Source organism: Macrobrachium rosenbergii, chromosome 19, assembly GCF_040412425.1.
Source record: "Macrobrachium rosenbergii isolate ZJJX-2024 chromosome 19, ASM4041242v1, whole genome shotgun sequence".
Classification (NCBI taxonomy): Eukaryota; Metazoa; Arthropoda; class Malacostraca; order Decapoda; family Palaemonidae; genus Macrobrachium; species Macrobrachium rosenbergii.
This window is the reverse complement of record NC_089759.1, coordinates 6,823,036-6,836,656: the sequence shown is the minus strand read 5'-3', so window position 1 is coordinate 6,836,656 and position 13,621 is coordinate 6,823,036. Positions and strand designations below refer to the sequence as shown.

General features: G+C 35.1%; 1 protein-coding gene and 1 long non-coding RNA gene across 3 annotated transcripts in view; one reads left to right on the top strand and one right to left on the bottom strand.

Moving 5' to 3' along the window:
- Positions 1–10,152, bottom strand: part of LOC136848603 (uncharacterized) — an 11,294-nt gene extending 1,142 nt beyond the window's left edge. Inside the window, exons 1-4 of one of the 2 annotated variants that reach the window (XM_067120973.1) lie at positions 10,030–10,152; positions 8,343–8,474; positions 6,133–6,307; positions 1,832–2,127 (exon numbers count right to left, since the gene is read on the bottom strand). In XM_067120973.1, the coding sequence (XP_066977074.1) occupies positions 1,878–2,127; positions 6,133–6,307; positions 8,343–8,469 (552 nt within the window). In that variant the 5' untranslated portion in view covers positions 8,470–8,474; positions 10,030–10,152 and the 3' untranslated portion in view covers positions 1,832–1,877. Of the gene's footprint in view, positions 1–1,831; positions 2,128–6,132; positions 6,308–8,342; positions 8,475–10,029 lie in introns of those variants that run through there. The other variant, XM_067120974.1, reaches the window with a different exon arrangement.
- Positions 990–13,621, top strand: part of LOC136848604 (uncharacterized) — a 90,222-nt gene continuing 77,590 nt past the window's right edge. Inside the window, exon 1 of the long non-coding RNA XR_010856059.1 lies at positions 990–1,820. This is a non-coding gene — a long non-coding RNA (uncharacterized lncRNA). The remainder of the gene's footprint in view (positions 1,821–13,621) is intronic.

Sequence of the window (13,621 nt, the reverse complement as noted above, 5' to 3'; positions counted from 1 at the left end):
AAAATGCTACCTGCGTTGTTATTCGCGGAATTATATTTGTCAGTGGTACTTTATTAGTATGGCATTTTCCGTGGTGCGAGTGGGGTAAAGTAAGGACAGTAGTGCAGTTGTTATTTAGACCATGTTCTGAAACTGAAACACTCTTCAAGTTTCAGGAAGGAATAGTTTGTTTATAAAGGATATCGCTGCCTTGTATATTTGCTGAGAGTTTCATGTAATCTAGACCACTTATACCAAATCAGGATTTTCTTGAACACTTTGGAAACGTGAATTTTAAATCTAGGCTGAAAAAGTTATTGTTAGAAAAATAAACAATTCACTGGGGTGGTAAGGAAAAGGTGTACTGTCGTCACAACTAAAGAATCATATTTATAATCTGATATTGGACAATGAAACAAACAAAAAGCACACAAATACATACAACACAGAAAAGGGGGGTAGGATTAGAAAAATGCTTGATTAAACATTTCTGTGAATTTTGACGTAGAATTTAAAAACTAAGAGTAATTTGGATGAGGATGAAATACTTTAGAAAAAATTAAAATATGAAATAAAACGATGAGGGAGAGAGTGAAGAAAGGGATTTTTTATATGTTGGTTGGTATACTGCCAAATATTTCCATGGTTTGTTCTGATTTGAGAGATAAAAATGAAACAGGGATCCTAACACCCTGTTTTAAAACTCAGCTCTGAAATAAGATATTTGTATATTTCAGGATGATATGCCAAAATGTTGTTTCAAAGAATGCTAAACGGCAAGATAAAACTGTAGATCAGAAATTAGAAGTAGGAAATGCACACGCTAACAAATTGGTGTTTCGAAAGGTAAATATTGTTAAGCTCGCCGCTTAACAGTTTTATTCCCATAAGTTCTTTCCACAAATAACGAAAGAAACCCTAAACCGCTTAAGCAAATCTCTTTTCTCTTTCTCTTAAGGTAAAAATAAAAGAAAAAGAAAACGGATCGCTGTGGAACTGGTTATGCTGGTTGTCAAGACAGTCAAGTTGCCTGGCAACCAGTTTCCTTGTCGACTCGGTTGTGGCAAGACAGATTGCGCTCTCGATCGGTTTCCTTGTGATAATGCGGTACTCACTGTGATATTATTAGATATTATTATTACAACAACGAAATCTCGTCGGTGTGGAAGTGAAGAGACCACACGGCTAGGCCTTCCTACTACTATGGCTAGGCCTACCTACTACTATGGCCACATGGCTAGGCCTACCTATTACCATGCCTTATGGCTAGGCTTACCTACTACTACTATGGTCACATGGCCAGGCCTATCTACTACTATGGCCACATGGCTAGGCCTATCTACTACTATGCCCACATGGCTAGGCCGACCCACTACTATGGCCACATGGTTAGGCCTACCTACTACAATGCCACATTGCTAGGCCGACCTACTACTATGGCCACATGGCTAGGCTGACCTACTACTATGGCCACATGTCTAGGCCTATCTACTATTATGGTCACATGGCTAGGCTGACCTACTACTATGCCACATGCTAAGCCTAACTACTACTATGGCCACATGGCTAGGCCAATCCACTACCATGCCTTATGTCTAGGCCTATCTACTACTATGGCCACATGGCTAGGCCAATCCACTACCATGCCTTATGTCTAGGCCTATCTACTACTATGGTCACATGGCTAGGCCTGGGCTACAACTACCATGGCTGGGCTTACCTACCATGCTGATGAGCAAGAAGAGTGCAGTATTAGTGGTGATGATGATTATGTTCATGACGATGTGGCCATAATTAATGATGAAAGCGACAGAGGATAGTATAGCGTAATGAATTGGTTGGTGAGTGTGCTGATTAATTTTTATTTTTTGTCATTATCATTTCATACTTCAATTATCTTACTTCATAGTCATTACAGAATAAACAGACAGACACTGAATGCACCGTAAAAACATGAAGGAACAGAAATAGACGCAATATAGAACGGCGTGTGGGGTGACTTTTAGTGTTGCTGGGGAGTTGCCGTAACTGTTGCTGAGTTGCCGTAATTGTTGTTGAGTTGTCGTGATTGTTGTTTTCCTGAGGCAATCACCTTCTGGCGTGAGGGGAAGGTCCATTGCATGGTCGTACTTGATGATATAAGAACTGCTGATTTATGTATCAGAAAAAAGCGAATTACTGCCAGAAAACGGTTTCAAATATTTACTAATAACTTTTTAAATTCAGTATATATATATATATATATATATATATATATATATATATATATATATATGTGTGTGTGTGTGTGTGTGTGTGTGTGTGTGCGTGTATGTGTGTGTGTGTTAGGAAAATAAAATGATTGTTAAAGGTTAATTTAAGTTAATTTACTTACTAATCGTTAAACAGCGTGCATGCACTGAAGCTATATGTATATATATTACATATATATATATATATATATATATATATATATATATATATATATATACATACATACAGTAGCTTCAGTGCATGCACGCTGCTTAACAATTGTCATAGTAAATAATTACATTAACTTTTGATAAATAATCACTTTGTTTTTCTGTAATTGTTAAGATCCAACGCAAACGTAACTGAAGCTGACTCAAATTTTCGAACATGCGGACAGTGTTCGATGAGAGAGAGAGAGAGAGAGAGAGAGAGAGAGAGAGAGAGAGAGGAGATTAAGCGTATCTTGTGCACCTGCATTACTTAAATACTGTGACTAGGCCTATATCTGTATTAAAAAAAAAAAGATTTTATAAATTACGACTGACGGTATAAACTCTCACCAAAGGTTTCATATAAATACGTTTTTCATTTTTGCTGTATATATTCACAGTTTTATACGTTAGAACTTATTGCGACTGGCTTTATAGACCATTGTTATGGCGTGAAGTAGTATGAAATATCATTGCCGAGTATGTCATTGCACGTTGCCAGTATTTATTTAGATATTTTTTTTTTATCTTCCCCGGCCTTTGCTTATCGATAACTTTAGAACCAACGAATTGTAACCAGGCCCTGGGATTATTAACTATGGGTCCTTGTATATCCCTTTAAAGTTATTGCCTTCGGTCCTGTCATATGTATGTATGTATGTATGTATGTATGTATGTATGTATGTATGTATGTATGTATGTATATATATATAATATATATGTGTGTGTGCTTGTATGTATGTACATACATATATATATGTATATATATAGTATATATAATATAATTATATATATATATATATATATATATATATATATATATGTGTGTGTGTGTGTGTGTGTGTGTGTGTGTGTATGCTTGTATGTATGTACATATATATATATATATATCACAAATGTATATAACATCATACACACACATACATACACAGTAATATGTATATATATATAAATATATATATATATATATATATATATATATATATATATAATATATATATATATATATATATATATATATATATATATATATATATATATATATGTGTGTGTGTGTGTGTGTGTGTGTGTGTGTGTGTGTACGAATAAGTGTATTGGTTTTACTGAACTTTTTCCTAACTTGACTTCACTAAATATTGATTTTTAAAATGTTACATTTCTCCAAAATTCTTACACACATCTAATACTAACAGACAGCAAAGCTACGAGTAGAATCTGCGTGCATCGGCCTATGTCGTTCATTGCCGTGTATTTTGGTATAAATTAACGGCCAAAATTAGCATAAAGTCCGTGGACCATGGACTGCCTTCAGCTCCCTTGCCAGCAGCCATATCAAAGAGCCACTTGAATTGAATCACGTATTGATTTTAATTTGCAAGTTCTCCCATTCGTTTGCTGGACGTGTTTCTTGATCACGAGGCCGTCTTGGTTAGGGAACAGTATATTATAGGTGTATGTATCACAGTTCCTTTCCTTATTTTATATTCACTAAATATATTTTTAAAGACTTCCAGTTTAAACACCAGGCGATTAGAGCAAATTTTCCGTCTTTCATCTTGTCGTCAAAAGTAGTTATAGAAATATGCACGATCTGTTTTAATGACATATTGCATTTCCTATTTTTTTTTTTTTTATTGTTGGGACAGATATACTGACTTTTTCAGGTAACCAATCTAAACAAAACTTTAGTAGGAGACTGTAACATGTTTCAGGTAATTAAAAGGATAAATGTCTCTGGCTGAATGAATCCGCAGTAGTGCCTAGAAAAACTATCTTTTGCTCCATAAATGATGTATTATAATGTTCGGTCAGCGTAAAGTTGGCAAGCCAGATGATTAGAGGTCAGGAAAAGAATTATATAAAATCTGAAATGTCTGACGTAAAGGGTCAAGTTTTCCATCCAGCGGTGCCAAATCTGAGGGTCCTCTATACAGCGTTTGTTCCCGAGGTGCTTGGCACTTTATTTCAGCAAGACTTGGCCAAGGTCCTGTATCTTAGCCCAGACTTAAAGAATAAATAAGAAGTGATATTTAGGTCGAGGATTACATTCCAATGAAAATTCGTGAACGTTATTTTTTATTTTATTTTATTTTATTTATTTATTTTTGCAGAGCACTTTGCCTCTTTGGTTCCAAATTGCCCTCAGAATTTAAGGAAATAGTTACAAAATTCAAAAACTCTGATAAATTGTTTATCGGTCAATGGCTAACCTAAAACGAATTGGGGACTCAGTCGGATTAATTGCTGAATTACGAAGGACCTTGAAATATTCAGAATATGCCGGACTGACATTTAACCAATGTCCTCGCAAATTGTCAAAATCTAACATTGTTTTTCTAACTGTGGCTGATAACCAAAACGGTTCGAAAGCTAATGGAATGATATTAGACTAATGATCGGCCCTTAAAAAGAAATAAGAATCCAATAGCATAATTTTTGGCTAAGAAAATGTGTCAAAATCCAGAGGAATGTTTCTGACCAGTGGCAAACGGAGATAGATCTGTTGAAATCAACTGGAATAATTTTACTTTAGTGACCGAACTTAAAGATTTCAAAATCTGACAAATTGGTTTTTGCCATAAGAGTGACTTTCAGGAATGTCAAAATTTAACTGAATAATCCTTGGCCAGTGAATCTCCTTCAGAGTTGTCCAAACTTAGTGGGCTGATTTTGGACCGACCACTGTCCTTCGCTAATTGTCAGTGATTGACTTTCGTAAAAGTAAGGATTCTACAGTTAGATATATACGTATATATATATTATATATATTGTGTGTCTGTGTTGTAGTATGTATGTATATATGTATGTATGTGAAAGACGTCGATGATTTATTTGAATCACATTATAATTTAAAGTATTTTTCTCTTCGAAACTGACCTTACATGTAAGGTTAAGCTATTGTTTACGTATGGTTTTTGTAATAATTGCAAAGAAAATCAAACTGGACTACAGCCAGCATTCAAAGAGGTCAAAAATTGATGAAGATTCATTCCATTTATTTACATATTTATAAGAGCAAATGTTACTTCTGTTTCTTTGTTGCCCCTTTTCCATATGTTGCCATTATCTTCTGTTATGTATATGTATATGTATATGTATGTATGTATGTATGTATATATGTATGTATGTATATGTATATGTATATGTATATATATATATATATATATATATATATATATATATATATATATATATATATATATATATATAAAGGAGCAACAAAGAAATCTAAATATTATAACACTTGCTTCTGCAATCCACTGCAGGCAACGATAGATAAATGAATACGTAGATAAAAGCGCCTTTTAGTGTTCTTAGCCACGTAAAATAAATCTAATCCTTCGGGCCAACCCTAGGAGAGCTGTTAATCAGCTCAGTGGTCTGGTTAAACTAAGGTATACTTAACTTAGATCAGTGGTTACAGGGTTGCCGTCCAACAGAGGGTAGTTAGGTAAGCACCTCATGTAGTACTCACACAGTGCACAAATGGTATTTGCCATAGCGGTTCTAACCAGACACACACACACACACACACACACACACACACACACACACACACACACACACACACACACACACACACCTCCCCTCTCCACAATGTTAAGTAATCTCAGTCCGGCTAAGTGGATTTTCAGTATCTTTCCTCCGATCTTAGGGCCGCAGAGTTCAACGCACTAACAAGCAAGTACATAAATGCGTTTTCGAGAGTTACCTGTCGGCGACGCGGGCCAGTAGACCCAGGTCCTGGCCAAGACGCCCGAAGGAGTAGGAGGACAGGCCGCGCCCTGCGAAGGCAATGGCTGGCAAGATGAAGTCGAAGTAGAAGATGACGGCGGTGATGAACACGCACACTATCGTCCCCATGTAGCCGATCCACACAAACACGTCTGCAATGTGGAAAATGTTTGACACTCATTTTTTCCCGAGTTATACCGCATGCTACCTGTTACCAGTTGTGTTCCTTGTGAGAAACTTGATAAAATCTATATTTTCAAGGCAACAATTCAAATTATTTTTTTAATGTACAGTATATGTGTAAATGTTGCATGCTTAGTAATAGTGAAGTCGCATCTTGTAGCGCAATATTTTAACGACTGATTTCTAATTAATGTATTGTAATTCCCCTAATGCATTCATTTGTAATCATTTGTATTTTGTAACACCACCCGAGTACCGTATCAGCCCTGATGAATGACTTTTGTCAAGTAATCATTAGGGTGGAAAAGGTGTGTATAATATCACAGCCAGTGCCATTCATTATAGAGGGCTTTCCCCTATGGGCCTACGCATCTCAAGTCTGGGTTGCCTGTTGTTGTGCTGTACTTTGTAGTTGCACCATTAAGTGTTTCTCTCCCATCTTCGCAAAAGAATTTCACTTTGATTTACATTGAATTCGAGAGGCGAAATGGATTCCAGACTTCATCTGATCAGTGGTCCATTGCAAATATTAAGCCTTGCTTTGAATACTCGAACTTTCTCGTCCTCGTTCATAAGAGACTAATATTCACCTCCATGAACAAGAGTATTCTGGTTCTGCTTCATGTCTTATGCTATTTTCTTATTACTCTGATCGCCAGGCAGTGTGTGAGTGGGAAGTACCTGTCTGAGCATTAAGGAATATATACATGAAAATCACCTTTCTTTTGCTCTTTTCACTCAGCACCGCAGTCTACATTTTTACAGGAACATGCACACAAACACACACACACACACACGACACACAACCATACACACGTACGGGTTTGGGCAACGTGCTTTTGCGTGAATAATTAGCAAATGATTATATATGTATACATAACAGTCATACTGGAAGGAGGGTCTTTTTTTCTGTATGAAGAATCGCTTACCAAAGTGTAAAGCATATTTAGTTCTATAAAAAACCATATGTCGGTTATCCCACTAATATATAATCCAAAATATATTTTCTTTGCTAACTAAAAAGAGACAAAACTAGTCACCTGATTTGTCAAGTCTGTAAAGGAAAACAACCATTATGATGATGATGATGATGGTGATTATTATTATTATTATTATTATTATTATTATTATTATTATTATTATTATTATTATTATTATTATTATTATTATTAAAGGTTTTAGCCTCCTCAACTTCATTAAGTTTATATAGTTTTCTCTATCTTTCTATATCAGAAAGATAGAGAAAACTCTATACAAATTGAATGCAGCTGATGCAGCTGTAACCTTCAATACTGCATGTTTGAAAGGGTCTACTACCTATAGTATTATCATTATTACATTATTATTGTCAGGTAGATATTTACTTGTTTCATCCTTTGCTGTGCCATACCTCAAATTCATAAATCTTATCCTCTTTACACTAAAGAAAAATCACTGCTTTATTACTACTACTACTACTACTACTACTACTACTACTACTACTACTACTACTACTACTACTACTACTACTGCTACTATTATTATTATTATTATTATTATTATTATTATTATTATTATTATTATTATTATTAGGTGAACATTTACTCGTTAAATCTTTTGCTGTACCACACCCAAATTCATAATTCTTATCCTCTTTACACTAAAGAAACATCACTGGTTTATTATTATTATTATTATTATTATTATTATTATTATTATTATTATTATTATTATTATTATTGTTGTTGTTGTTGTAAGATGAACATTTATTTGTTAAATACTTTGCCGTACCAAACCAATATACATAATTCTTATCCTCTTTACACTAAAGAAAAATAACTGCTTTACCTCTTAAAAGTTTACAGTTATTTCAGTTCTCCCCCTCCCCGCCCGAAATAAACATTGAATATTATTATGTGCATACCTGCATCCGGTATGGTAAATCCGTGCTTTACCTAAAAAAAAAATCACAATTATTTCATTTTTTTCCCCGATGAAAACAGTGGAAAAATAGTATGAACATACCTGCATCTGGTGCAGTGAAGAACAAAGCTTTCAGATCAGCTATTTTGGTGGGCAGGTCGGTCGACAGGAGCCCAGAGACAGCGTTCAGTGTGACCGTTGTATTGCTATTCCTGCTCATCTCATTCATTTTGCCTGGGGAAGGAAAAAACACAGGGTACCTTTGATAAATGAGTTTGGCAGAAATCTGCGAGAGAATCTGCCGAGTAGTAGGGTGCGTTCCAGTATCTACGAATGACTGTGGACACTGGTTGAGAGACTACTGATAGGGTACATAATACCAAGATAAGACTAATATATTCCATTGGATTGCTCTGCAACGCCTCGAGTTCAAAGTTGAATGATCGATTTGTAAAAACACCAGAGAAATTCATCATCATCACTGCCTCTAGTCTCATCGCTCCCACCCAAGTATGAGAGCATCCTCCCAACTCTTCTGGTGTCCACAGGAGCCCAGGTTGGAAAATTACGATGAAATGTTAGTCGCTAATAGGCTTTATCATTCGGCGGAAAATTTAGTAAACAACAACGCATGAAACTCACCCAGTGGATTCATAAAGCACATTACTGAAACCAAGATAAATCAGACGTTTAAAGGAACGTAGAATACCATACGTAAAATAAAATGAATGAATAAATGAATAAACAGATCCAATATAGGTAGAGCAACAATGAATTTGAAGTATAATACTTTTCATGGTTCCTATCCTGTGAGTAAAGGAATATACTCTGCTAAGTTCGGTGTTGCAGTTAATTTTCACATTTGAATTTCCGAAAAAATAACGATTCATTATAAGAATTCCTCATGTTTCCTCACGCATGCGCACCTGCGTCAAGGGGATGCAAGTACCCCGTAGTGAATTAAGCATCGTATTTGTACGCGTCTGTACAATAAGCTCCTTTAACGAAGGTATGAAAACATGAGTTCCGGTGAATGAACAGGAAGCAATAATTTTTTTTTGTGGCATGATTAACTTTTATTTTATGAATTTATTTTTTTTATTGCAATATAAAGTTAGGTATAGGCTATCTCTGAAAGATAACGAACACGCTCAGGTCATGTAAAATTATTTGTATGTTATTATATGTAACTCAGTATAAAATCAAGCCTTATCAGTAAACGATATATATATATATATATATATATATATATATATATATATATATATATATATATATATATATCGTTCACTGATAAGGCTTGATTTTATACTGAGTTAGATATAATAACATACAAATAATTTTACATGACCTGAGCGTGTTCGTTATCTTTCAGAGATATACCTAACTTTATATTGCAATAAAAAAAAATAAAATCATAAAATAAAAGTTTATCATATATATACACATACACGCATACATACACACATTCACAAACACATATACACATTGCATTAGCGCTTGTGCACAACTGTAGTTTAACAATACGAGCATTTACACACGCGCATATATATATATATATATATATATATATATATATATATATATATATATATATATATATATATATATATATATATATATATATATATATATATATATATGCGTGTGAGTGTGTGTAAATGCATGTATTGTTGAAGTACAGTTATGTACAGACGCAAATGCAATTTGTATATGTTTGTGAATGTGTGTATGTATACGTATTCTCAAATATACGTACGTGGCAGCCCACAGAATATTCTCAACGTACCTTTTTGCTTTTACCTCGAACAGACACACAAGAAGCGCTTGCAATCACCAGTCAAAAAAGTTCTCTGACAGTGAAGACCCTTCGCTCGTGACACTCCACGACAGAATGGGAGGAGGACCTACTCTTCTCTTGACGATTCTGACTGACAGACGCCTCTGATTGGACCCTGGGACCCCCCTTGACCTAATTCATAAGGATATCTGGGTCACTGTCTGTATTTCCCTGGACTTATTGTTACTTCTTCCTAATGAACGCCATATTCTTCGGAAGCTTGAATTTCAAGTCGGTGGCCCCTGTGGTGTGGGCTTGTTCCATATGAATAGGGTTTGTCCTCTGAATAATAATAATAATAATAATAATAATAATAATAATAATAATAATAATAATAATAATAATAATAATAATAATAGTATGAGTCACAAAAATGGTGAAGAAATCCACAGTGGTGTAATTGTAAAAATATAAATCAGAAATATATATACAGACGATATAGCTCTATATATATATATATATATATATATATATATATATATATATATATATATATATATATATATATATATATATATATATAATATATATATATATATATATATATATATATATATATATATATATATGTGTATGTATGTATGTATATATAAAATTTCACATTCGCACCATTGTGATTTCTTCACTAATAATAATAATAATAATAATAATAATAATAATAATAATAATAATAATAATAATAATAATAATACTGAAACAACTAACGTTCGTCAGTATCCACGTCTGTGAAAAACTGTAGGTGTTGTAGCTCTCCTCAGTGAAGGATTGACAGTTCTCTTAATTTAGTTTCATATGACTGCCAAATCAGTCATTAAATTAACATCGCAGGCGAAATGTATAAATACTTCAGCACCAATTGGTATTCCAGACTCGATCTTGCTCCACTTGAGGGTAGCGATGCCACATTATCATGCATTCATGCTGTTTTGATGGTCATCTGATTACGTGAGCAGCTGTATGCCCCAGATTCGTCATCTGATAACCTAGAGTAATCTTGATGCTTTTATCTCTTTCTCAAGTGGAAGTTTTATTGACCATTACTACCAAGGTCGAGAGAATCTATGATTACTACTATTAGTACTTCTACTATTACAACTACTACTACTACTATTTTTAATGCTTATATACTGTCAGAGAGAACAGACAACCCGTCTCTCCCGATGGGGGCTAGTTCCGTCAGTGCACCTCATGCGGTGTACCGCAGGCATTACTTTAGGTTCTTCAGAGCTTCCTTTCGGCCACTGTGGCTGCAACCCCTTGCATTCCTTTTATTATACCTCCATTCATATTCTCTTTCTTCCATCTTGCTATCCAGCCTCTCCTAACAGTTGTTTCATCGTGCAACTGCGAGCTTTTCCTCTTGTTTCACCTTTCAAACCTTTCTATCTACTCCCAGTTTCCCCTTCAGCGCTCAGTGACCTCATAGGTCCCAGCGCTTGCCACATTATCATGCTTTTGGCCTAAATTCTATATTCCATTCGTTCCCACGACCCGTCTTCCCCTCTTCTCTCTCTCTTATGCTTCTTATTTATCAACTTACTAGTGTTCTAAAAATACCGAAGTGTGCTTCTATCGCTGTGGAGTAACTAAAACCATAGAGCAGACTCTTAGAGGCGAATTTACTTCCGTCCCTCTTCCCAGTCTTATCAGTATTTTAGAGCAAATGCAAAAGTGAACTCCCTACGTCCGCAAATAATACCACGGAGGCTCTTGCCGCTACAGAGTACGCTGGAACTGAAGGCATTTCGTATTTTTCCAGTCTATGGTAGTCAGACATCTTAGGAACTCATACAGCGTCGCTTCAGAGGTTAATTTTGCGTGTTCTGCTTTCATTTAAACGGCTTTGATCAAATGACATTTGACTAGCACACTAGATTCCAATTTTTCTCAATCATCTCTTTTCCCTGCACATTACTTGTTCCTTTTAGTTTTCTGTAAAAGAAAACTATTGAGATGTTATTTGTCTGTTCGTCCGCCCTCAGACCTTAAACACTACTGAGGCTAGAGGGCTGCAAATTGGTATGTTAATCATCCACCTTCAATCATCAAACATACCACATTGCAGCCCTCTAGCCTCAGTAGTTTTTATTTTATGTAAGGGTAAAGTTAGCCGTAATCGTGCGTCTGGCACCGCTATAGGTGTCACCAACACATGCCACCACCGGGCCTTGGCTGAAAGTTTCATGGGCCGCGGCTGAGTTTCATGGGGCGTGGCTGAGAGTCTCACACAGCATTATATGCTGTACAGAAAACTCGATTGCGCCGAAGAAACTTCGGCTCATTTTTTACTTGTTTTTATTTGCCATCTGGTTGGTGACGTTGGCTTCACATAGGTTAAAGTAAAAGACTGCATTTCAACAGCGTCTGTTCTTCTTCCCTTGGATATACAGCTTAATAAGCGTTTACACACGAAAAAAAAATAAAGAAGAAATAGTCCAATACAAAGCCATTGTTCCTAAAATCCAACGCCCGTTGATGACAAGAATATCGTCTAACTTACTTTTAATTGAAGGAGACTTAAAGAGAAAAGGGGAAATGAGAATGATTCGTAACTGTGCCAGTTAATTGTAATTTTTTCTAATGTTTTTGTTTAAAAAGCACCACCATTGAGTTTTAAGGAACTTTAATACTGGTATTGATGTTTCTAAGCTTGAGGAAGGTGTTCCAGGACGTAGAGAAAGCTCCTTAAACCATTGTCTCGGTAAATATTTTTCCCACACTCGTGTTTGTGTTTGGTCATTTACTTTTTATCTGGCTCTTATTTTATTCTGTGTTTATATATATATGTATATATATACACATGTATATACAAAGCCACATATCTATGTGTGTGTATTTCCGTGTATATATATATACACATACATACATATATTTATAATATATATTACTACTACTACTATTACTAGTATTAATATCATCACTAATATTATTAAAAAAATAGATGCTTTGATGTCAGTTGGTAGTTAAATATTCAGTAATAAAATGTATTACATAGATTCTGTAGTTATGTCGTATGTTAAGAAATAAATATTACGAGGACACAAGAAACCTGATATTTTTTTATGGTCTTTAATAAAAATGGTAAATAAATTTTGCCGGAGAGGCACTAACGTACTTTCCAAAGCCTTCATGTATCGATAAAATTATCGTTATTGGGAAAAATCACTTATCAACCGCGGATATTTTCTTTAATATACACCGAAGCAAAATAACTAAGGACTAAGATTTATCCTTTACCCCATCCACCCCCCAAAAGAAATACACGTACCGGTACACAAACAATTTGCGTCAGCAGTCCAATTCAAATCCGCGGTGCACTGTAGGCGGCATCACCTAAGGTTCTTTGCAGCGATCCTTCGGAATATAGAATTTGGCCAAAAGTCAAGCACTGGGACCTATGAGGTCACTCAGCGCTGAAACTGAAATTAACAGTAAAAATGTTTGAAAAGTGCAACACAGGAGGAAAACCTCGCAATTGCACCATGAATCAATTGTTAGGAGAGGGTGCGAAGCAAGATGGAAGAAAGAGAATACGAACGGA